Genomic DNA, 24127 nt, shown 5'->3' on the forward strand with positions numbered 1-24127 from the left:
CGAGGCGGATGAGTACGGCCTTCTGCTTCAGAAACCGGCGTGCTCTTGAACTCCTTCAGCAGGATCTGCTGCCGAGGACCCTTGTCCCCTTGCCCCCTTCCCCCCCCGCCGCCGAGGGCCCCCTGTCCACTCGCCCCCCGCTGCCGAGGGGCTCCCGTTGTGCGCCTCACCCCAGGGAACCCTCGCTTCCCATCACTCGGTGCCGCAGTCCGCCAGTGGCAGCTGCCTCGCGCACCTGGGCGCCAGGTGAGGGAGGGGCAGGGCGCGGGTGTGGGCGCAGGCGCAGAGCCGCCCGCGCGCACCTGGCGGCCGTTGAGCGGAAGCCGTCGTAGCCCGCTCAGCTTCAGTCTCCTCGCGCTGCGGCCGGCCTCCCGGGCGGGGCGGAGGTGGTGGAGGACGCCGGGCTCTCCCGTTGCCTGCAGCCGCTCGAGTGGGTAGCGTCTTCGTCCCCCTGGACGAGGTGAGTGGGGGAGGCGCGGGGAGCCCGCTGATCTTGGCGCGGGTCCGGCACCAGCTGCGTCTCAGCGCGCGGGTGCCCGTTCTCTGCTCGCCACCAACAGTCCAGGTCCGCGCGAAACTACAGGCGGGGGGAGTCATGACATGCAGGCGAGGTCCTGGGGCTAGAGGGATCCGGAGCTTGCTCATCCGATGGATTCCCCTCGAACTTCATGCGCAGCCTTCTCCAGCCACACACGTTCTCACACCCACACGCCACACACACAGTTCCTTCAAGTCGCAGCAACGCAGCCAGCGGCAGGGGCCTTCCGGAGGGCTGAGGACCATCCAGCTCTGTGTGCCCCGCTCTGGGCAAACGTGAAACGGGGCGAGGAGCGCCGTCTGCAGAGAAGGGCGCTGCTGTTTGGCAGGAGGGCAAACGAGTCTCCGGGAAGTGCTGGCCACCAGCCGGATACACTGTCCAAACCAAAAGTATTGACTGAGGGAGGTGTCTCTTGCCAGGTACTGAATCCACCCAAGTATTTGTCCACAGTACCGCATTGATTCGATTACAGTAGGGTGATGGTTTCATTGTGTACATTGCCAGATTCCCCTGGTATATTTCATCTTGCATTTCCAGTTTCCTCTGACATATTTCATCCTATATGAAGCACTTCTAAGTTACTATATTGTATCATTTCTCAAGTAGTTTGTTAACCTTTTTACACAGCAGGTGACTTCTAAAAAATATTTCCTTTGCTGTGAAGAACTTATAGGAAAGGTGAATTGTAGATAACCTTAGTATCATGAAACTATTTTTAACTTCATCTAAAATGTGTTTGATACATGTTTTGTTGGTTATACTAAAAAAACATTGAAAATACGGATTTAATGTGTGCATTTCAGTAGCGTTTTACATACTAGTCTATAAAACAGCATCTTAAAAAATGAAGAATAATTTTTTTTTAAAAATCTGAGTTTTGATTAAAGCCAGTGTAAAGCTGCAGAGCTGAGCAACAGAGTTAAAGACTGAGACAGAACACCCAGCTTGTGGGTTTTGGTTTCTTTTTTTAGCTAGGTTTACTCAGTGGCCTGGTCAATTTGGCATCTGCTACTATCATCTAAAGTCTGCTCAATAACATAGCAGAGTAAAAATTAAGATAGTAATTTGGGCTCTCTATAACTATTTTTGTTGCACTGTGGGAAGGAGCAGGGGATTAGTTTTCCTGCTCTTTGTAGCTGCTATTGCCATTTAACTTTGCCCTGTTTGTTGGGGAGGTGGGGGAGTGGCATAAATGCCAGTGGCAGTCTGGATGTCTTGAGTTCTGTCAAAATAAAAACAAGATATAATTGCTCTCTCTGTGACACTTCCTCAAAGTCTAGTTCCAGATGACAAATTGTTCCTTTCAGCCATTCCTTTTTGCTTTTCATAAATTTGTTGCCTGGTCTGTCTGTTTCAATAACATTTGATGTGGGGCTTTCCCTTTCTTTGGAATCAGTGTAGAGAACCATAATATGAATTGCTGATCAGGTGCCTGCCAGCACTGATTAATTTCTCTTCCTAATCTGCTCATTTCTGTGCTTATCTTTTAGAACACTTGAAAGTGCCTCAAGTTTCTGGACCACAAAGTGTTTGATTTTGTCTGTTTGTGTAAAGCCTGATTTTATTTGCTTCCCGTCTTACAGCTGTTGATATCATGTGCTATAGGAAATAGTTCTGCTTACAGATGGAGAAATCATGTCATGAAACTACTGATAGTGACTTAGTAATTACATTATATGGTCAAATTACTATTTATTGTTAGGCAAGATTATTTAGCAGTGAAATGTAGCTGGAAAAGCGGCAGTCAAGTGGGGAGAAGAGGAAATTGAAGACACCTTTGGGAGATTCTGACAAAGATTATTTTCGCAGTCCCTGATCCAGTAAACCCAAGCAAATCTCCAAAGATCCATGAGGAAACTTGCTTTGCATTACACTTGTAATTTAAACAACTTTAAGATCAATTATGAGGTGTAAAACTGTGATTTCAAGCCCTGCACTTAAATCTCATTTTCATTATCTTCAGAATATTGCTACAGTCAGGAAAACAGCAACAAAAAATTCCCTTGGTTATGATCCAGAGATTTATTTTCTGGTGCTTAAGTGAGAATCAGATGCCAATCCTTTGAAGGTTAAAACAGCATTTTACAGCTTCCTGGTCCTCGCTTGTCACCAGGGAATTTTTAGGGACAGTCTAAAACTGTTTTCAGAGACCCAAACCAATCTGACTAAAATAAAGGAAGCTGAAGAGTTTAGTGACATTTAAATTTTAAGTTGCATTCAGTCTGTGTTTGTAGTCCTAGAAGTGCAAAAACAAGTCAAAAATACCTTTTATAATATATGGTTAGCTATTTCTCCTCACTGGCATGGTCTGAAAGAATTTCTGCGGTTTTGGGTTATCTTGCCTTTTTATTAAAAAATAAAAATGGGTTATCGACAGTGTTCAGACCAAGCTAACAAACCATCAGAGTCTTCTGCATGTTGACTACTGTAGTGAGGCTTTTTTGCCAGCCAGTTTTTTACATTCAGTCTGACATCAGTTAGTGGGTGGCAAAATGTAGCATAGACTGTGTATTGAGTTAACACACTACCCATGTGATGTGGTTTGAGATAGTGTAGCAGCTGCTTTTTTGCGCTTTTAGAAGGCTTTTGTAGTACATAATAGTTTTCTTGTTATTTTCTTAATTTTTTTTTTGCTATTGTTTGTTTTGTTAAAACCTAAAGTCCAACTTCTGGTGTTTAGGGCTAATTATTTCAAAGTGCTGCAAGAATGCAGGCTACTATTAGTGAAAATAACACTAATGAATATAAGATGAAGCACTTTGCAAAACGGTCACCTCAGGGAGTTTAATCATGCTGCATATTTCTTCAGCATGTCCTGGAGGACGGAACAGTAGCTTGATCTGTGCTTGCTGACATTGCTATGCCATAAAAATGTGAGGCATTTGTGAGTTGTAAAGATTGTATTTCTGACTACAACATTATGCTGGTAAAATCTCAAAGTAAGATACATCTTTCACAGCAAAAATTCTTTGGACGCTTTAGTCTGTGTTCTGGAAACTGCTGCTATTTTTTGCGACAAAGAGTTCTTCTCTTATTGTAAGCAACGTCTCTATCAGATATTTTGTCATTAAAACTGCACTCAGAATTTGTCTATATATCAAAGAGATTTCTGTGTTTGTGGCAAAGGAGCACTTGTTTGTCCACATCACCTCTGCTGCAAATACTAAGGCTTTCACTTGATTATTTCTTTATGACAGAAACATCATTTGCATTTTTTTATGTGCACAGTGTGCCACCATGTTTGCTACTTGAGTGTACTAATCCACATTTAAAGGATTAAATAGTGTTGCACAACTCACTCACCTCAGGTGAGTTGTTTTTTCATTTCTAGGGACGAACATGTAGCAGCCTGCTGTAGTTAGGCCTGAGCAGCCAGGACAGATGTATCCAACTGAAGGAAATAGATTGTCAAAAGAAGTCAAAGCATATGTAGATAATAGTGAATATACTTACATAGGAAAACAAATGCTGAATAAATTTCTCTGCATTTGGTTCCTCATTAGGTTTGCTCATTATAGTCTTTAATGATGTATGTATCTAAAGACAGATGTATGCAATACATAGGTAGTGTAAGAAATATTCTGAATGGAATTTAGGTTTCGGTTATTTTGATTTGCAGATATTCTGAGTATTGTGATGATGATGAGCATTCTAAGTATTTGTTTGCTTAGTTTGTACAGGAAATAATCCCAAATAAAAATAGCAATAATTTAGTTTAAGGTTTTGGTAAAACTTACATACATACTTTTGATGTTTTGTGAAGAATAGGTTAGTGCGTCAGCATCCAAGCTAGCAGCAACATAAATCTAAAGTATCTGCTAAAAATCTATGGAAAAAATGTGGCGTTTTCCAGTCCGTTTTTCCTTTTTCTTGCTTGATGTAATGAAGCTGAAGTTCAATTAGTAAACATAAAAGCAGGGGGAAAAAATGGTGTAGTGAGCTTAGCGTAAGTAAATATTGCTGTGTTAATTGAAATGCTGAAGATGTACCATGGAAATCTGACAACTGCAACTTTAACTCTTTAAAGTAATTGTAAAATTACTTGAAAAATCTTTCTAGTACTAAAACAGTTGGCAGTTATATGAGCCATACCATGTAATTTTTCTACCCTTTAAGTAGTTCCTTCCCAGCCCATTAAAACAAAAGAAACAGTTGTAAATATTTGACTCAGATACTGATGAAGTTCTCAAATTTAAATAATCTTGGTGTTAAACAGTCAGTATTGCTATTAACAACTAACTTTAACCTCTCTTCTCTTGACCTGTCATATACCTAATGTTCTTTAAAGATTAACTTTTCTCTTGCCATGGACAAATTTAAGACTCTTTAACAAGAGGAAGCTGGAGAACATTGTTATCTGTTTAGTGATGTAAAAGGAACTCAAGGGCAACAACATTTGGAAACAAACCAACCGGCCAATCAATGCTAACGCACCCCTCTCCATCTGAGTGCCGGGGTGACTTAGCCTATTGACTATATATGAGATAAGTTGCCAGACCTATCTTAATTATATTAAGGACTTTGCATATATTTTTGTTTTCTTTTTCTAGTTGAGGAAGATATATTTGTATTACCTACTGATGCCTAAGCTTTAAGATTTACTAGTATCATATGTGCTTGTGCATGGTGCATGGAGAAACAGCAATGTGATTTTCTTTTTTATGGAGTTACAAAAACATTCCTGGTTAATGGGTTGCAGAGGCTGTAGACTCAGGCAGAGTCCTTGGAGATTCAGCAATGGTAGTTTCACAAGTTACAGTCTTCTTGCTGGGTGGTGAGCTGTATATGCTTAGAATTTTACATTGTGGATTGCATGTAGATGGCAAAGTTGGAAGGTTGCAGTTGACTGCAGAGGTGGCCTCTGTGAGAAGAGACCAGGGGCTGTCTGAGTGTTGAACACAGCTGTTTCCAGCCAGCTCTAAAATGGACCCACTGCTGGCCAAAGCTGAGCCACTCAGTGTAGCAGGTGGTGCCTCTGGGAGATGTTGTTTAAGAAAAAGTAAAACGTGCTGCACAGCAGCTGTGAAAGAAGAGTGAGAAAAATGTGAGAAACAGCTTTGCAGATACCAAGGTCAGTGAAGAAGGAAGGGAGGTGTTTCACGTGATGTAGCAGATATTACCCTGCAGACCATGGAGGAGCAGCAGGTGGATATGCCCTAAAGGAAGCTGTGGCCCCTGGAGAGCAGGATCAAGATTCTGGCAGGAACTGTGACCTGTGGATGACCCATGCTGGAGCAGGTTTTGCCTAAGTACTGTACCCCACAGAGGGGACATGTGTTGGATCAAGGGAGAAGGATAAAGGAGTGGCAAAGTGTTACACCCCTCATGCTCCACCCCTTCCACACTGCTTGGGAGAAAGGAGATAGAAAAGTTGAGAATTACAGAGTGAAGTTGTAGGAGGTGATTATAGTTTTGTCTGTCTTCCCCATGACAGTAAATAAGTGATCACACTGTCCTTGTCTTGACCTATGTGCTGTTCCATCTTATTGGTGAAATGGAACGTTGAGGAGGGGAAGTAAGAGAGTGTCTGGGTGGGTGTCTGGCAACCAGTACAGATCAACCCACCAGGCATTGTGAAAAAACAAGGCATTTTTTAAGCTGGCAGTTTGGTAAATTGGTTGCAATCCTTTCATCAGGAAAGAAAAGAAAGTTTTTATTCTTAGTCCTGTAGCGTTATATGTATCAGTGTTGTAGGACAAATTTTTTGGCACTAAAGGAAAAAAAGAAAGAATAATGGGTGAAACAGAAGTGGACTGGATTTTTTTTTCATGATTTTCTTCAAAATTTTCTGATCCTTATGAAGTTGTTTGGTTTTTTTTAGTATCTGTATGGTAATGCTGTAATGAGCTCCCCTTCTGCATTCCTGTAACATAACTCTATGGTAAACTTACTGTGGTTTGAATGTGTGGGTTTATTAAAAACCTAACATAAGCTTTGAAATAAACTACCATGTGCACAAGTTTGGTGCTTAACTTATCCAGCAGATTCTTGAAGGAAATCAGGTGAAGTTGGTTTTGGTAAGCTCTATCTCTTCCTGAGTAATGTTATTCCATTTGAGACATACAGAGTCAATTTATATTTTCAATAATTAAATAGAAAATTAGTGTTTTTTGAACCAGTGATCAGTAGTTATCAAGAAGGAATTAACTATGGCAGTTTATTTCTATATGCAGTTTATTTCCTTTTTCACTTCACATACATGCAACTTACACAAAAATTAAGCTGTGCTTTGAATTCAGGCTGGTTGCTTGCTTTTGTTCTTTTTTCTTTTTTTTTTTTTTTCCTCTCTGCCTTCTGGTAAAGTGCAGAGAGAATTTAATTCAAATCACTTGTATTCTGATAGTTCTCAAATGTTCCTCATAGTTCCCCATCTTTGAAAGCTGCTGAATAATTGCTTGTCTGAAAAAAATAGTGGTGGAGTTCCTGAAAGAGGAGAGCTCTCTGACATGCTCTCTTGATGAGTTGCAGCAGCACATGCCAGAAAACAGAGTACAAGTGAATGAAAAAAGTACATGGAATGACTACTTGATCCTCAGGCTAAATTAACCTACTCCAACATACCTGTGTTAAGTCTGCATTGAACATGCATACTAGATACCTAAATTAATCTAAAGATTTCCCTCTTGAAGTCTAATTACTTAGGTCTGAAATGGATTTTTATTTATTTTTATTCTTGGAAATTTCTGATTTGAAATAATTTAATGAAGAAGTCTTTCCTGTCTTTATATTTCACTTTTTATATGGATCTTTCTTACATGTCATTTGAATTTATGATACTTATTCCATGTTTTCCTCCTATCCCATCATTGAACTAAAAGTCTGTACTTTTAGAATGCTTTTCTGTTCTTAGTGGTATGCCTGCTTTCTGGTTCTTGCATTTGAAGAACTACATTAAAGTGGGGAGGGGGGAGTGTATTTTGGGTGTCTTAGAGGTTTGCTGTACCTTTAAGTGATGCACACAATGTTTGTCAGTTGGGAATTGTGAATTAATTCCTGCCCCACCCCCCCCCTTCTTTTGTTGTTGTTTTACATTGTAATTAATTCTTCTCATTTTAATTTACAGGTGTTAAAATTTCAAGAAATGCTGTGACCTATTTGAATAACATCATTCACAGAAACTTTTGTCTTGTGATAATTTGTTTTTAAACTAGAATGGCTTTGAAAAAAATACCTAAACTATTCAAGAAATTTTTTCAATGGAAACTCTGGAAGTTTAGCATTATTGTATTAGTTTTTCTGCTATTTTTATTTTTATTGCAAAGAGAAGTGGGTGTTCAAGATTTTAAAGATGAAACTGGCGTTGAGCCAGCTGTTGGAAAGAAAAGTCGTGTATTGGGTCTTGTATTAAATGCTATGAACAATATCAAAGGTGCAAAGCCAAAAATGCAGATAAAAGCACCTGTTAGGCAAACTAAAATTCCTGGAGAGAGACACTGCTTGCCCGGACACTACACTGCAGTGGAACTAAAACCCTTTCTGGATCGACCCCTTCAAGATCCTAATGCTCCTGGTGCTTCTGGTAAAGCTTTTAAAACTATCAACTTGAGTGAAGAAGAACAGAAAGAGAAACAGCGTGGAGAAGAAAAACACTGTTTTAATGCATTTGCGAGTGATAGGATTTCTTTACACCGAGATCTTGGACCAGACACTCGACCTCCTGAGTATGTTGAAATGTGCATGTCCTGATAACTGAAAAACTTGTCAGAAATGCAGACTATAAAATTATTTAACTTCAGCACTAGCTGATAGTTTAGGAAAGTCTCCCAGCTATATACATAATTATTTGCTGTACATAATGATCCACAGTGCCAAAGCCAAGAATGTTCAGAAAGACTCACTTCTTTCATGGCTTTGAATGCAAAAGCACCACATTTAAATAAGGTTTTCTGCTATTGCCTTTAAGCTACAATTTCTGGAGTGATTTTCTGGAAACCTGCTAAATTTTACTTAGGAGAAACCCAAAAATGTTATTTAAACTTTTGCCCTATTTAAACATCACTTTCTTAATTTTCTTCCTTATCCTTCATCCCCATCCTCCCACACCCCCTTTTAATAGTTTAATAAATTGGGACAATGGACCATCTCAACAATCTTGTAGTATTGAAAAATTATATTAATGAAGATTGTAGTACTTGAGCAGAGAGGATTTCAGTTACAAGCAGTCTCTGTCAGTGTCATGTTCTCAGCTATGTCAGAAGTGACAAACCTTACTGAGCCACTGCTGGTAGTATGACTATCATGTTACATATGATGCGGCTTATACTAACCTTTGCTGGAGCATAACCAGTGAGTTTTCACCTGTGTATTTTTTGAGACTATGGCTGTGATAATTACCTTGGGGACACTAGTCTCTAAAGTTGAGACACAATAAACAGTAAGTATGCAGTTTATGAATACAGAAATAAAGTTATATTCCGAATATATACATAAAAAAACCCAATATTTAAATAGGTTCAACATTGTTTCTCTTGAATGGGAAGTGTTGCCCTAAGGATTATATTCTATTTCTAGAAAATTCTGAAATTCTGAATTAGATCTAATTTTTGTTGCAAACTTTGCATTCTTCTAATAATTTTTCTTCTTGTATTTCTGGATTTAAAAGTAATACTAACTTCACATCTTTGCAGCCCATTATCCGCTGCTCTCAGAACAGACCTGGGTGCTATATGAAACATACTCAAATGTTTGTGAGGCAGAAGCAGAACTGAGTCAGTTGTTCCAAGTGGAATTCTTATTCATAGTTTTAAAAAAGTATTCTGTATGGCTTCTACAGTGGGAGAAACTGTCTGGACTCCAAAACCAGGATAGAAAGTGGAGAAGATGAAATATGTAATGTCCTTACTTACAGATCTTTGTACTACAAATAGAAGAGTTTCTTTTAAGAATTTGAGTCGAAACTTCTTGTCTGTTTTGTAACATTTGACACTTTCTAATCCATAGATGCATTGAACAAAAGTTTAAGCGTTGCCCGCCATTGCCATCCACAAGTATTATAATAGTTTTTCATAATGAAGCATGGTCCACTCTGCTGAGAACTGTTCACAGCGTGATGTATACATCTCCTGCCACACTGCTAAAGGAGATTATTTTGGTGGATGATGCCAGTGTAGATGGTAAGAAGTCTTTCTACGGATATAATTCTTTTTCTTAATTTGTCTTGGGATTGCAGAAGAATTGGTTAAAAAAGGAGATCTCTTTCCCACCATTAACATATATAATGGTGGTCTAACTGGTTTTGTCCCATTTTCTGTAAAATATAAAATAGCTATTTCCTATCTATTTTTGTTAGATAGTCAAATAAGGAATTCTAATCCTCAAAGGTCTTAAAACTCCATTTCTGATTATTCCTATTCTAGTCCTGCTTAAACTGCATAATTGGTTGCATGACAAGTAGATCTCTGTAATTTGTGCTTCAAACTAATTGCAATTTATGGAACAAAATATGTAAGGGTAAATTGGCCAATGCTTGTAGAAATTTGCATTTTATCATTGTGATTCTTTATGCAAATTAAGACATTCTCCTTCATATTAATGAAGTTTCCTAGAAAGTAAAATTATTTAATGGACATCAATATTCAATACTCTAACTGTCAAAAAGATCTCAATACATACTGAGTGTGAACACAAATGCAAGTTAAAAAACCTGCATATTCTTAACTTCAGATGAACATATCTAAAAATATGTGCTTATATTAATGCATTTGCACTCTTTGCAAGTCTATAGAATACTGATGCACTTGGATGTAAATATGTTCAGTAGTACAATTTGATACTAAGGATGAGCAGAGGAAGGAAGACTGAGATGTTTAATGAGGAACGTGTGCTCAAATTTTGCATGTTTAAAGTGTTTTGTATAGCTTTGTTGTTGTTGTAAATAATGTAGCCTTTGAAAACAATGTAAAATGTGCTGTCATTAAGGAAAAAATGTGCATGTTTGGCAGATAACTTGAGTAAGTAGGTGCATGATCTGTTTGCTCTGAAATGGATTTTGAATTGGTAATCTATTATTACTGCAGAAGAGATGTACTAGCACATGTCTTTTCTCTTTTAGAATATTCTAGTGTTCCATCTCCTGTTCTCTGCCAGTCACCTCCTCCTACGCCCCCACCCCCAACAAAACTCAGCCCCTAAAAATAGCGTTCAACAGTCAGGAATTGTTTACTGCTTTCATGTTGAGGTAATTCCTGTGATTAGTGTGAATTATTTATGCTGTTAGTTTCATAATGTAAAATTTAGGGCAGTGACATGTATATACACTGAACCTGAAACCCTTTTATCTTTCTAGACTATTTGCATGATAAACTAGATGAATATGTCAAACAGTTTCAGATAGTTAAAGTAGTCCGCCAAAAGGAAAGAAAAGGTCTAATCACTGCACGGTTGTTGGGAGCTTCAGTAGCAACCGGAGAAACCCTTACCTTTCTGGATGCTCATTGTAAGTGTAACCCGAAACTGTCAGGTCTGGTTTATATCACTGTTGTCTTAGATTTGGTGTGGCAGAATTTTTATGAATTGTGAATATTAGCAAGATATCATCTTTCACATTTATATATTATTGAAAGTATACTTACTGAAGCTATTTTAAAGCAGTGCATGTTGGCTTGCTGTGGGTGTGTTAAAATATAGCCAAGTACAAATTCAGTGTTTGCTCCCTTTTTCTCCATAGGTGAATGCTTTTATGGCTGGTTAGAGCCATTATTGGCAAGAATAGCTGAGAATCCTGTCGCTGTTGTAAGTCCTGATATTGCTTCTATAGATCTCAATACTTTTGAATTTAGTAAACCTTCTCCTTATGGGCATAGCCACAACAGAGGAAATTTTGATTGGAGTTTGTCATTTGGATGGGAGTCTCTTCCTAAACAGGAACGCGAAAGAAGAAAAGATGAAACCTATCCAATTAGGTAAATGTAATTTAAATAATATTTGAAATCTTTCTGTTTTCACATTTATTAATTTATTATGGACATCAGTTTGTAAATGAGAGTGTTTTTCAGATAGAATCATAACATTATTTTGGTTGGAAAAGACCTCTAAGAACACAGACTCCTGCCTTTACCAAGTCTGGTGCTAAACTATGTCCCTTAGCACCACATCTATGCATCTTCAAGGATGATGATTCAGCCATCTTCCTGAGGATCCTATTCTGGTGTTTGATAACTATTTCTGTCAAGTAGTTTCTTCTAATCTAAACCACCCCTGACATATTTCAAGGTCATTTCCTCTCCTCTTATCACTTCTTACTAGAAAGAAGAGACCAACACCCACCTCACTACAACTTTCAGGTCATTGTAGAGAGTGTTGATATCTCCTTTCAGCCTCCCCTTTTCCATACTAAACAATCCCAGTTTTGTCAGCTGCTCCCCATAAGACGAGCTTTGTCAACCAGCTACCAACTGAATTTAAGTCCAGTTGCTACCGCTCTTTGGGCCCATCAGAGCATCCACCCATTAAAGCCATAATGGGTATGATCACAAATCTTAACATCTCAGATGTTTTATGTAATATTTTTTTCTAAGAACCATATTGTAAACTTTAAAGCTTTTATAAAAATATATCTTCCTTAAGTCAGTAATTGCTCTGAATATACCTTTTTTTTTTTCCCTGTGTATGCTGAGAATATAATAAGAAATTTCTATTGTTTTTCACCATGAGAGGGACAAGCTGATTATAAGCAGGTTGTTTTGGTTTTTTTTCAGACAGTACCACAGGTTCTGCTTTACCATTCATCATCCCTGAAAGAATAACAACAAAAGTTCAGAGCACCAAAATGCTAGACTGTTAGAGTGGTGCATTTGATGATAATTTTACATGCTTTGGCTGCAGGCAGGTTACTGGTCTGGAGGAGTAATAACTTTGCTTCATATCTTCCATACAGAGAAAACATGTTATTTTTTCCTTGTGCTGTCTTTTATACCATCAGTCTAAAACAGTTGTTAATGACAGTAAAACTGTCAAGTGAGACTCAGTGTGAGTGAATTTAATTGCTTTGGAGTATTATCTGTGTCAGGAAAATGTATCAATGTAATGAAACACTGACAAATGCATGGAAGCTTCCTAGAACAGTTACACTGTTTTTACACCTATGTTTAAAAAAAAACAAACACCAAAACAAACCCTACCTTTTGAATCCCGTCTTAGTAAATTTCCCCCTTTTTTTTTTCTCAGAACACCAACTTTTGCTGGAGGTCTCTTTTCAATATCAAAAGACTACTTTGAACACATTGGAAGTTATGATGAAGAAATGGAAATATGGGGAGGTGAAAATATAGAAATGTCTTTCAGAGTAAGTTTAGTATTTAATTAACTGTGGTCTCTATACTGACAGTGCGCAGGATTCTTGAGGAAAAATTAGTATTAGAACTTGAATTAGCCAGCTAGGACATGGAAATGAATTAATAATGATCTATGAAATAAAATACAATCATGTTCACTAAGCTGACCTTTTTTTTTGTGTGTGTGTTTAGGACTGATAACTGAAATACAAATTTCTAGAGTTTACCTGATTAGGAAACTCACTTATGGTTGATATATGCATTCTTGTTAATGGTTTGGGCTTTCAGTGGTGTGTGTGTGTGTTGGTTTTGGTGGGTTTTTATTGGTTTGGTTTGGTATATTTTCTGGTGAACAATAATATTGCTGAATTTTTTTTTCCACCTCCTTAATTCTTATTGCGGTGCACTTACACAAAAAATGTTATTATTAGGTATGGCAATGTGGTGGACAGTTGGAGATTATGCCTTGCTCTGTTGTTGGCCATGTCTTTCGCAGCAAGAGTCCTCATACTTTCCCGAAAGGTACTCAAGTGATCACACGTAATCAAGTCCGCCTTGCAGAAGTGTGGATGGATGAATATAAAGAAATCTTTTACCGAAGAAACACAGAAGCTGCAAAAATTGTGAAACAAGTAGGTGGTGGTGGTGGTATTAGAAATCACACTTGCTGCGGTGAAAGTTTTGGTGAGCAAAAGTTATTTATTGACGAAGTATGTAAGGATTCTAGAGAGTTTGATGAAAAGACACAGTTTGGTTTGCTTAATGATGTAACCCTAACAAATTTGAGCAAACTTAAGTGTTTGGGTGGTGATAATCAGGTTTTTTGTGTGGTGGGGGGTTTTATTGGTAGGATTTTTTTCATATGTTCTCTAAAATCCTGGGTTGTCTTCACTAAACAGTTACTGGAACTGCAAGAAATGAATGAGGGAAGTTACTGGGCATAGAAAGTGCAAATTAATCTATTTTTTGGAGTGTGAAATGTAGTATCTCATTAGTGTAGTATTTTTACTGAAAAAGCAATTTTTTATTCTTCAGCTGCACAACAAACCTTATCCAGTAAGAGAAACAGGGTGGTTTTCTACTTGCTTAAAACTTAAGTTTATTTGTGGAAGTTTTTTCAGACTCTGGTCTTTCATTGTGTGGAAGCTACTTTATTTTTGTCTAACTTTATCATACAGACTTTTATTACTATTTTATCATTAATAACATTAGATTTCCTAAGCATGTTTAGCAGCTAGACAACTGAATTTTGTCTGGGAGATTCTGGATTGTACTATTATGCAAATTATTTGATCCAATTCATTATTTTAGATCACTCTTTTTGGTGACAATAGTTGCCTTTATAACTGTCTTGAGTATAGTCTTGTTTGTGCTTCCTCCTTTCATGGAATTGTGTTAAAACTGTCTTGGAACTAAGGGTACTTCTGTTGCTTCCGTATTGTGATGCAATTTTCTTGCATGTGTTTTAAAATGCTGCAGGGAGGTGGTTGGTTGGTTTATGAAAAACAAATGGCAGTAACTGTAATGGAACAGTATTTTTAAAATCTACAAATGAAGCTTAAAACTTGTTTAATACTAACATATGGAATAACATGTATGTATGAAATTGGCATTAGTAATGCTCACTCTCCCTCCCTTTCACAGAAAGCATTTGGAGATATATCAAAAAGACTTGATTTAAGACGACGTCTGCAGTGTAAAAATTTTACCTGGTATCTCAGTAATGTTTATCCAGAAGTATATGTGCCAGACTTGAATCCTTTGTTTTCTGGATATGTAAGTGTAATCTTAATTATTTTCTGTAGTCTTCCATAATGGAGGTTATTTGGTACTCTTTTATGCTACATTGGCCATAGCATTTACATTTCAGCTGTCATTAACAGATCTAGGGTTTTCTGTTACTACTCTGGACAAAGAATCTCTTCTCTGTACATTGCTGTTTGAATTGTTTTGTTTTGTCAGTGGCAATATAAAATTCAAGTAAAGTGGCCTTGCTTAGTGGGATCTCCTAACCTGCTACGTTAAGCATTATTCCTCCTAACACCAACAGTTAAAATGACACAAAAAGTACTAAGCCAGTGTTAAGACTTCCATGAGTTATCGAGGTAAATTTAGCTTTACATACTAAGAAGTTTGAGAGAATTTTTACTTCATGTTAATGAGGAAAACTGGATAGGTGTTTGCTTCACAGAATTAGGTTTATGATGAGGTGTATTTATAGATATACCTATTGGTTCTTCTAAAAGACCATTGCATTTCCTCTGCCCAAATAACTTCTTGGGCATTAATTACTAAAAATAAAGTTAACAATATTTAATATCTAATAATTCTTAGTTTGTAGTGAATGTGAATAGTTAGCTAATAATATGTCCCCTTCCTCTAATTTTGAATATTTTACATGTATTTGTTCAAATTGTAATTGGAATAAGAGTAACTTTGTACACCAGTAGCCTAATAATTTACAGCATGTGGCTTTGGATAACCATAATGTTGTTACTAGGCTCTTGGTTAGAAATTAACTGTGACAGACCAGGATTTTTAGATTTGAGCATAGCAGGAAGTAGAAATGAACTAACAGCTGTAACTGTTGCTAAACCAAAGGTTAGTTTCGTATAGAAGTGAGACAGTTTAATTCTCTATCATCCCTAAGCTGCTTCCTTTTTTGTGGTAACACCCTTTCTTTAGTTAAAAAATATAGGCAACCGCATGTGTCTGGATGTTGGTGAAGCTAACCATGGTGGCAAACCATTGATTATGTATTCCTGTCATGGACTTGGAGGAAATCAGGTAAAATATTCTTATGTTTGGTTTTTATGATCTGTTCAGCTGAAACTTCAATATAGTAAAGTTTTCCATTAATTTTGAAGATGTTTAATATGCACTTTTGGGATTTTGGTTGGGTCTTTTTGTTCTCTGGTTGTGAGGGATTTTTTTTTTTATCTAATTCCTATGTATATTGCTCAAGGAAAATGTCATAGTGCTATTCATGTGTTCTAACATTTGACATTCAGCATACAGATTCAGATTTCTAAAGCAGTTGTACTGCTTCACTTCTTCATCTCTCCTTCCTGTGCAAAACCTTTTCATCCTACCCTTACTACTTTTTTGTAAGTGTTGTCTTCCTAATTCTTCCTTTCCTTATGCTTCCTCCTATTGCTTCTTTCTCTGCCACTAGGACTCGCACTGTCAAGGAAGATACTGATGGGAATCCAACCAATGGGAGACAAGTGGCCAGGCCTGAGCCACCTTCCCTATCATGCTTGCAGCCTCATAGAGTGAGGTCAAAGTCATCTATCTTATACTGGTTAATGAAAGTGGATAATATGATTGAATTTGTCCAAGAAGAGCTGTCTTTGAATAGCTCTTGGAGACAGCAGCGGTGCTCTGTTTCTTCTACAGTATTATTTGCAGTAGTTTTCAAATGCTGAATCCTTTAGGCACTACTGTAATACTAGTAAAAGAACGTCTCCTTCCTTGTCCAGAAATGAACACTTCTCTGTTGCCCTTAAGAGTTGCTTGGTGAGCTGTAAATCATTAATAACTAAAGGTTTAAAAGATCTTTATTAAAATGTAGTTGTATTTTTCCTCCTTTTTTTTTTTTTTTTTTAATCTTCAGTCTTCTAAGCCCTCCATTGGTGATGCCAGTTAATTGATGCTTTCCTAATTTTGGGGGGAGATGGAACACTCTAACCCATTATGTTAGATTCTTACAATATTGAACATTTTGTTGCGGATTAATGCTATATTAGCCTTTTCACATTGTCACAGTGATTAATGTGAGAACACTGTACCAAGACACAGTATTAAGAGAGCTGCTCTATGCTTCTGTTGTCATCTGTCTCCAAGTTATCTTAGACTGTACTAAAACTCTACACTTACAAGTGTTGTGTTTTTTGTTTTTCCTTCTGCCATGAAATAATAGTCTGAATCCTTTTAAATGCTAACCTTCAGAGAATTTTAGTATAGGTTTTGCTGGTAATGCTCAGGAGATGTACATATTTGCTTACTTAACCCTTATTGCAATACTCTATTTTCAAGGTTTTTTATGTTCTTTACTAGGCTTTAGCAGTGTAGGCTGAATTTTTCCATGTCATGTCATCATCATCTGTATATTCTAGAAGAGAGAATGGGGTGGAAAAGAGAACCTAGTTTTCAGAGTTGTACATCAATAGTTTATCATTCTTCCATTTTAGAATATGCTGGGTCTGGGAAAACATCCCTTTCAAAGGCATCTCAATATCCAAAAATTAATGAAGTTTTAAATGTAGCTTTTGAGTTGTATTTTCAGAGCTTACAGGGATTTTGGAGTTAAAAAAATAAATGAGAATGTCAGTTGAACGTATTAGGGTAAACTGTTATGTTTGAGAATTAAGTGACTAAGCAGGTCACGCCTATCAGTAGCTTTTTCAGAGAGTAATGTTGCATACAGAGACTTCAGAGTGAGAAGCCAGTTTGTTCTTCAGAGCTATTCCAAATAATGCCAAGGCAATGAGGAGCAGGGAGCTGACCAATTGGACAGATAATTGAAGGCCAGAGAGCAAACCAAGCCTGGTCATAATAATCAAAGGAATCATGGTGAAGAGTGCTGACATACAGAGCTGAGAAACAGTGATAGTGAGATGTAATGATAGGAACTCTGCTGTTTAATGAGGGAGAAAAGGAGGAGACCAAGATGGTAGGGTAGGACTCAGAGGTATGAAAGGACAGCTATGTCTGTAACTTAGAATTAAATTCCTGTTAAGACTGGAATTATAGCCTCAAATTCCTGAGCTTTAAGACTAGAGAATAGAATACTTTGTTGTCAGGAAATAATGCTAAAGTTCACTCACAAAATACATGCATATGTTACTTTTCTAATGGCTAGCTCACAAGAAAACATGACAGGATCCTATCTTTGACATTTGTTTAGATCAGCAAAAGTTGACATACAGCAATCAGTACTCTTGGTCTGGCATTTTGTTTATTTGCCCTAAGGAAAACCAAAATCCAGTAACAAAAGTTGACTAAAGATTTTTAAAGTAGTAGTCTCAAAGTGTTGGGTAACAAAATAAATTACTTTGTCTACTGGAATTTCAAAGGGTTAATTTAGTTTGATACTATTGCTTATTTACTTAAATTTTTAAATTATTTAAATAGTACTTTGAATATTCTGCACACCATGAAATTCGACATAACATTCAGAAGGAGCTTTGTCTGCATGCTTCCAAAGGACCTGTGCAGCTTCATGAGTGCAACTACAAAGGCCAGAAAACCCTTACTGTTGGAGAACAGCAATGGCTGCATCGAAAGGTATTTAGACTGTGTGATGAATTGGCATTTTTATCAATGGTTTTTATGAGAGTTAATTGTTTCCCAGTAAAAGAGGAAACCTCAAAGAAACAAAACTCGAAGCCAAAAAGGAATATGTTTATTTCTGGGAGAAAAATTCAGATAGCCTCCACTTTTCAGTTACCAGATGAAAACTTGATGATTTCGCTATTTAAAAAAAATAAGTAGAAAGGTGACTTACAAAAATGAATTGATGTCTTTCAATGGGTGTCTGGGCATCCACCTGGAAGTCAATCCAAATGTGTTGTACCTTTTAAAATATTTTTCTTGCTGCCTAAGAAAACAAATTGAAAAAATGAAGAAAATTGTCATGCTATTCATACTTGTTTACTAGCCCCTGTCTGCATGCTCTTTAGTACCTTACACTTAAACAACAGTGAAATTGGGGAAAAAATGAAGTGTGGTAGGGAAATAGCATACTCATTGTTTGTTCATGTTCTTTTCCTTCTCTTTTTTTTTTTCTGCACTTCAGGATCAAACTCTATACAATACAGCACTACACATGTGCCTTACAGGAAACGGAGAGCATCCAAGTTTGGTACCCTGTGAGCCATCAGACTCCTTCCAGAAGTGGATCTTTGGCCAGAACAATTAAATTTCGATATTTATAGGCCAGGAATGTTTTATTAAGAGAAAAGATCTGTTCTAAACTGTGATCATATATGCATACAACATTTTAAAGTGATAATACTTTGAATGAAAAATGTCTCAATGCTCTTCCCTTTTATTTAAGTTGGATCTAAAACATGTCATCAGGACTCTTATACCAAAGATGACTGAGATTTAAGAAAAATGTTTACAATATTTCTGTGATAAGACTTTGTATGTTGACCACTGATTTGTGGATCCTTTGTTCTCTTTCACCTCGGGGACCATGTGTATATTGTTTTTCCACATATTGTAAGTACTTCTGAAGAGGACTAGTTTTCTTTGTATAGTTATGAAAAATTACTATATACTGCCTAAACCCCAAGACACTCTATATGTATATTTTTATGCTCAGTTGGTTGACTTCTTTTAAATCACATACTTAGTGATGGTTTCGCAGTGTTTTTAAGTTCCTTCACTTAATTAAATTATTTGACCTTCAGGTTTTAAAGCAGAATAGGCCACCACACTGTGCTCAGCTTCTAGCAAGTCAATTCTTTTGTAGATAAAATATGTATGCATGATTATTTTAATGGAAAATCTGCTTATTCTCATATTAATTTCCTTTAGTTTACCCAGAAATGTAGTATAGATTTGTTAATATTTCATTAGCTTTGAAATGTGACTAAGTTAAATTGTAACAGACTTTTGAATTGCTTAACATTAACACTTTTGTAAAAAAAAGTTACATTTTATTTCCTAGATTCACTTTTTTCCAACCTGCATGAATCACTGTTTAACAGCTTTCTACTCTTTACATAGTTTCTGTTGTGAACAATTGCATGTTGATTTTCTTTTTCCTCTTTTCTTGTTGTTGCTGTTTCCCTTTTACAAAGGACTTACCTCTGTTTTATCAATCCAAGTGAGACTCTGGCCTTCCTAACTATTCTGCTAGGTCTTTTCATGAAACTTTGTATTCTCACAAGCATCCACAAGTATATTTCAATAGCTCATATAGAACTGTGACTTCATATATAGCTTTCTTTTGATTAAGTATTTTTAAATATATTTACATTTCTTTGGTTCTTTTACTGGATGTTAAACACTCTCTACTTAGTCTTCCATTGCAGTCACCAGTCATGACCATTTTCTGACTGTGGTTTCTTAGGCCTTCTTTAATGAAGGAAGGAAACTATTCTGTGTAAGAAATGTCATCTTTAGGAACAGAGATGTATGCATACTTGAAAAGGTCTACTTCAGGATATGAATAAGAGATTAATAACCATCCCACCTTTAAGGTATCTAAGGTCACATAAAATTGCACTTTAGTAAGGTAAACTCTATTTAATAATAAACTTTTACATTCTGGTTTGGAGAATACTTAATTGACTTATGAAAATTATGAAGGTTTAAAAATAACCTTAAATTTGCATGTGTTAGGAAAATGGCTGTGCAATTAAAGTAATGAACTTCTAGGAAGGGAAGCAAGCCACAGAATACAAGCAAGAGACTTCTTGTCTAGAGGTGCCAGTCTTATTAAGAGAAATGTTGATTCAAAGTAAAAAGGTACTTAGACTTTGCAGCTTGTCAAAAGAGTTGTTGAACTTGTGTAGTGTCTGTTCAAATGTAAGAAAACAGTAGATGTAATTAATAGCAACCAGCTTACTCATGAACTCCTTAATGATCTGAAGGTCAGGAAAGGTGCACACAACACTGAAAAGCTGAGTAAGACAATCACGATCAGGCCTGGTTAGATGTAGCTAGTTAGAGTATTTTAGAAAATGCTTACTATTTCCTTTTAAGTAGTGTAGTGTACTCATAAGAGGAAGGAGATGAAGGAAAAGGTCATTGCTGCCAAAGGTGGGGGAGGGGAGGGATCAGATTATTTAAAGTGAAGACAAAGGAAAAATATTTGCTGCATGATCAAACATAAAGCTGAGAATAAACTTGAAAGGGTATTAAAGACTGAGTAACAAAAAAATATGCAAATGCTATGTTTGTCCTTGTTGTGGAGGCACCTGCAAAACAGACAGCAGCAGCCACCTGAAAACTGTGCATTTATCACAATTAATCTGCTTTCCTCCCCACACAATAATTTAGATGTCAGTTTGGAATATACTTCTGCACAGCCACTTAAACTGTTTGGGAGAGATGAACCAAAACACGCACACACTCAGAAAAGGAAAATCTCCTCACAAGTATCCAGAATATATACATAAATACTCACCAAGGTGGGGTTGAGGACTCCTTAGACAAGGTCTCATTCTAAGAGGAGAATATCTGACTGCCAGCCTGCTTCTGTGTGGAGAGAGCCCTCTCCAGCAGGACTCCTTTTATACTCTCTGAATTATGTACCTGCCAATGAGTTTCTTAATTATTTGGAGTGCCACAGCAGAGGTACTTCTGGACCCAGAGGCATCAGCTAATGTCTGGGTGCATCAAGCTGATCTTTATCAGCTCCCAGCAAGCCTCTGCCTTTGGTGCTTCTGGGGTGGGGGGTGAGTTGTACCTGCCACAGTCCTTTTGTCCCAATAAATAAATAATAGTTTCATATAAGAGTCTGGCAGGTGGATAAATGGATGATGTGGTGTTTTGTATTTCTAACGGGGGGGAAGGTTGTAATGAATGGCATTGCTCCAAGATCTGCCTGTGCCCACTGACAAGTATTTCCATATTTCAGTAATAGAATACAAACTCAAGAGTTTTGCAGATCAAAGCAATATTAGAAGGGCAATGAATACACTTGACAAATTAGACGAGTTGAGGAAAAAGTAGGATGCAGGCCAACAAGAAAATTATTCAATAAATCTGAATAGAGGATGGGTATTACATAGCAGGCATGCCATGATGACCCCCAGGAATGAAATGGAATGAAGTGCTCGAAGAACCTGTTCTACGAAACAAGGTATTTAACATAATGGCTTTGAAGGACTTCTGTAGTTCCTGTTTTGCAGCAAATGCCTTTTTTTTTTTCCCTAAGAACACTAGCTAAATCTGTCTTTATGCAACCTGTTTCTTTTATAAACTTGTCAGATTGTAATTTGCATACAGGAAAAGTCATTTATCTGCTCATTAACAGTATTCTTTTTAGGGGTAACACCAAACCAGGATAAAATTTGAACTGCACAGATGTGAGTGTTCTGTTGCATTTGAAATTAGGAATGTCTTCATAAGCAGTGCTAGAGAAGCTCCACTTTATTTTGGTTTTCTAGTTGATAATCTAAGACCATTTTATAACAGATATAGGAATATCTGTATTTTTCACTGTTTTCAAATAAGATTAGATATTGCAAATCACGTAGCTTATAACTTTTTTTGTTCAGTTCCAGGTATGGAAGTTAAAATTTATTCTTGGCCATTGGAATGTGCTGCCCAGGGCAGTGGTGGAGTCACCGTCCCTAGAGGTGTTCAAGAGGGGATTGGATGTGGTACTTGAAGCCATGGTTTAGTTAGTCATGAGGTGTTGGATGACAGGTTGGACTTGATCTCTGAGGTCTTTTCCAACCTTGAGCCTGTGATTTAAAATTGTCTTAAAGATTTTCTTTTCGTTTTTTGAAACTTTTCTGGCCTAACATAGGTGAATCATCCAAAATTCATGATGCACTTAAACACAGGGGGTTTTAACCATTACTACTACTGAGACCACTCCAGTTTGTTTCTAGTATGCCTACTATCTGTTCTTTAAAGTGAAAGACAATTTACTCTTTTTTTTTTTTTGCAGTGTTTAGTACAATAGTTCAGTCTTAATTGGACTTCATATGACTTTTTGTTCAGTTTGAAGATCTGAAATTAATTTGTCTACACTGAATATTGCACTTCCGAGTGTGCACGTGTACGTGTGTGTATATATAGATATCCATAGGATTTCAGAAGAGCAGCAGGAGTTCTGTACATATGATTGAGGATGTATAAAACATTTTTTTTGTTTGTTTTTAATTACCTTCAAAAGTAATAACAAAGCAGCAGTCAGAAAAATTGCAAGCAGTTCAAGGATTAGGTATTGTGCATCTTCTCTCTGCTTTTCTAGCATAGTCTTCAGTCTTTCCTGAAAAGTAAACTATCTTGCAGTTGGGTTATTTTTAGAGGGCAGCAGCAGATGTTATCCTTGGTGTTAACTTACTCCTCCGGCTTGATTCTCTTGAGTAATTAGAGTCCACTGCAGAGCCACAAAAATGATTAGGGGAGTGGAACATTTCCCTTATGAGGGGAGACTGAGGGGTGAGCTTATTCATGTTTATAAATATGTAAAGGGTGAGTGGCAAAGATGGAGCCAGGCTGCTCTTGGTGATGCCCAGTGACAGGAGAAGGGGCAATGGGTGGAAGATGAGACATAGGAAGTTCCATGGAAACATGAGGGAAATTTTTTTTTTCACTGTGAGGATGATGGAACACTGGAACTGGCTGCCCATGGGGGGTTGTAGAGTCTCCCTCTCTGGAGATACTCAAAGCCTGCCTGGATGCATTCCTATGTGAGCTGCTCTAGGTGATCCTGCTCTGGTGGGGAAGTTGGACTAGATGATCTTTTGAGGTACACAATACAGTACTAACCATTGCTTTGAACATATTGAATTACTCTGAGAAATACATGAAACGGAAGGAATTTGTAGACCCAACTTCCTTGTAAAGAATAACCCCTCACATTTTGGGAATTAGCCTTTTATAATCTTGTGCATCTGATTGAGATTATAATATTAGATTGAAATGTAGGGGGTTTTATTTCAGTTGCTGTCAGAACTATAGCCAGTGCTTTGAGCTTGTGCATGATCTCATTGGTGCTGTAGTTTCTCTCAAACATTCCAAGGAAAGGCCATGTAATCTTTTCTGTATTTTAATATATCTCCTGAATTCTTTAGATAGCAGTTTCATTACTCAAGTGTTCTGTCACTGAATAAGTGGTTCTTTTCAGTGCCTCCTAGATTATATGGGTCTGAAAAGTCTAGATGGTTCTCCACTTGACTGAACCTTCTGTACTTCAAACATGAGGTGCTGTCTTGAAAAAGTTACATGGCTGACCATGAGTATGCTGTTGGAGAAATTAGGTGCCTTGTCACTGGTAACTGATCAGTTGACAGGCTAGTAACTACTGGGTCTGCTGCCAAGAAAGATTATATACATTTTTGTCACTTGTTGGTGTAACTGATTCTAAAGACTGCTCCATGGAATGACATTTGTCCACATGGATTACCTTGCATATAAATAACAATCTTTAGTATAAACCCTTGCTTTGATATTAAATAATTTCTACGAGATAACAAAATCTGTAATTTGAAGGGGGACAGCAGTTCAGAGTGACACCACACACTTGCCTGAAGTATTGACCTGTGCTACTCTAGGACCACAAAATTTTCACTGACTATATTCATTTAGCTGTTAATTTAGGAGCCCCAGTGTATGTTTGCAA

At 37.3% G+C, this 24127-nt stretch overlaps 1 protein-coding gene across 2 annotated transcripts; it reads left to right on the plus strand.

Annotated features, from left to right (window-relative positions):
- Nucleotides 1–317: 317 nt before the first annotated feature.
- Nucleotides 318–22378, plus strand: GALNT3 (polypeptide N-acetylgalactosaminyltransferase 3). Of its 2 annotated transcripts, none has more exons than XR_010987390.1 (11): nt 318–460; nt 7602–8199; nt 9479–9651; nt 10824–10973; nt 11205–11439; nt 12704–12821; nt 13242–13442; nt 14455–14586; nt 15496–15597; nt 15986–16085; nt 17947–18020. XR_010987390.1 is itself a non-coding variant. In XM_068138714.1 (11 exons), exons 2-11 carry the CDS (start codon nt 7691–7693, stop codon nt 18731–18733), a joined length of 1896 nt encoding a protein of 631 aa, XP_067994815.1. In that variant the 5' UTR covers nt 318–460; nt 7602–7690; the 3' UTR covers nt 18734–22378. The 2 variants fall into 2 exon arrangements, 1 of the variants encoding a protein (XP_067994815.1); XM_068138714.1 differs by lacking the exon at nt 15986–16085 and adding an exon at nt 18611–22378 and having other exon boundaries at nt 17947–18099.
- Nucleotides 22379–24127: the final 1749 nt, after the last annotated feature.

The sequence above is a fragment of the Melanerpes formicivorus genome, unplaced genomic scaffold, assembly GCF_026170545.1.
Source record: "Melanerpes formicivorus ecotype bairdi unplaced genomic scaffold, bMelFor1.0.p_v2 SCAF_5, whole genome shotgun sequence".
Classification (NCBI taxonomy): domain Eukaryota; kingdom Metazoa; phylum Chordata; class Aves; order Piciformes; family Picidae; genus Melanerpes; species Melanerpes formicivorus.

Coding starts and splice junctions, on each gene's coding strand:
- GALNT3 (XM_068138714.1), top strand. CDS start 7,691: ATGGCTTTGAAAAAAATACCTAAACTATTCAAGAAATTTTTTCAATGG. Junction 10,974..11,204: donor TACCTTTCTGGATGCTCATT/GTAAGTGTAACC, acceptor TTTTCTCCATAG/GTGAATGCTTTTATGGCTGG. Junction 15,598..17,946: donor ATGGACTTGGAGGAAATCAG/GTAAAATATTCT, acceptor TTATTTAAATAG/TACTTTGAATATTCTGCACA.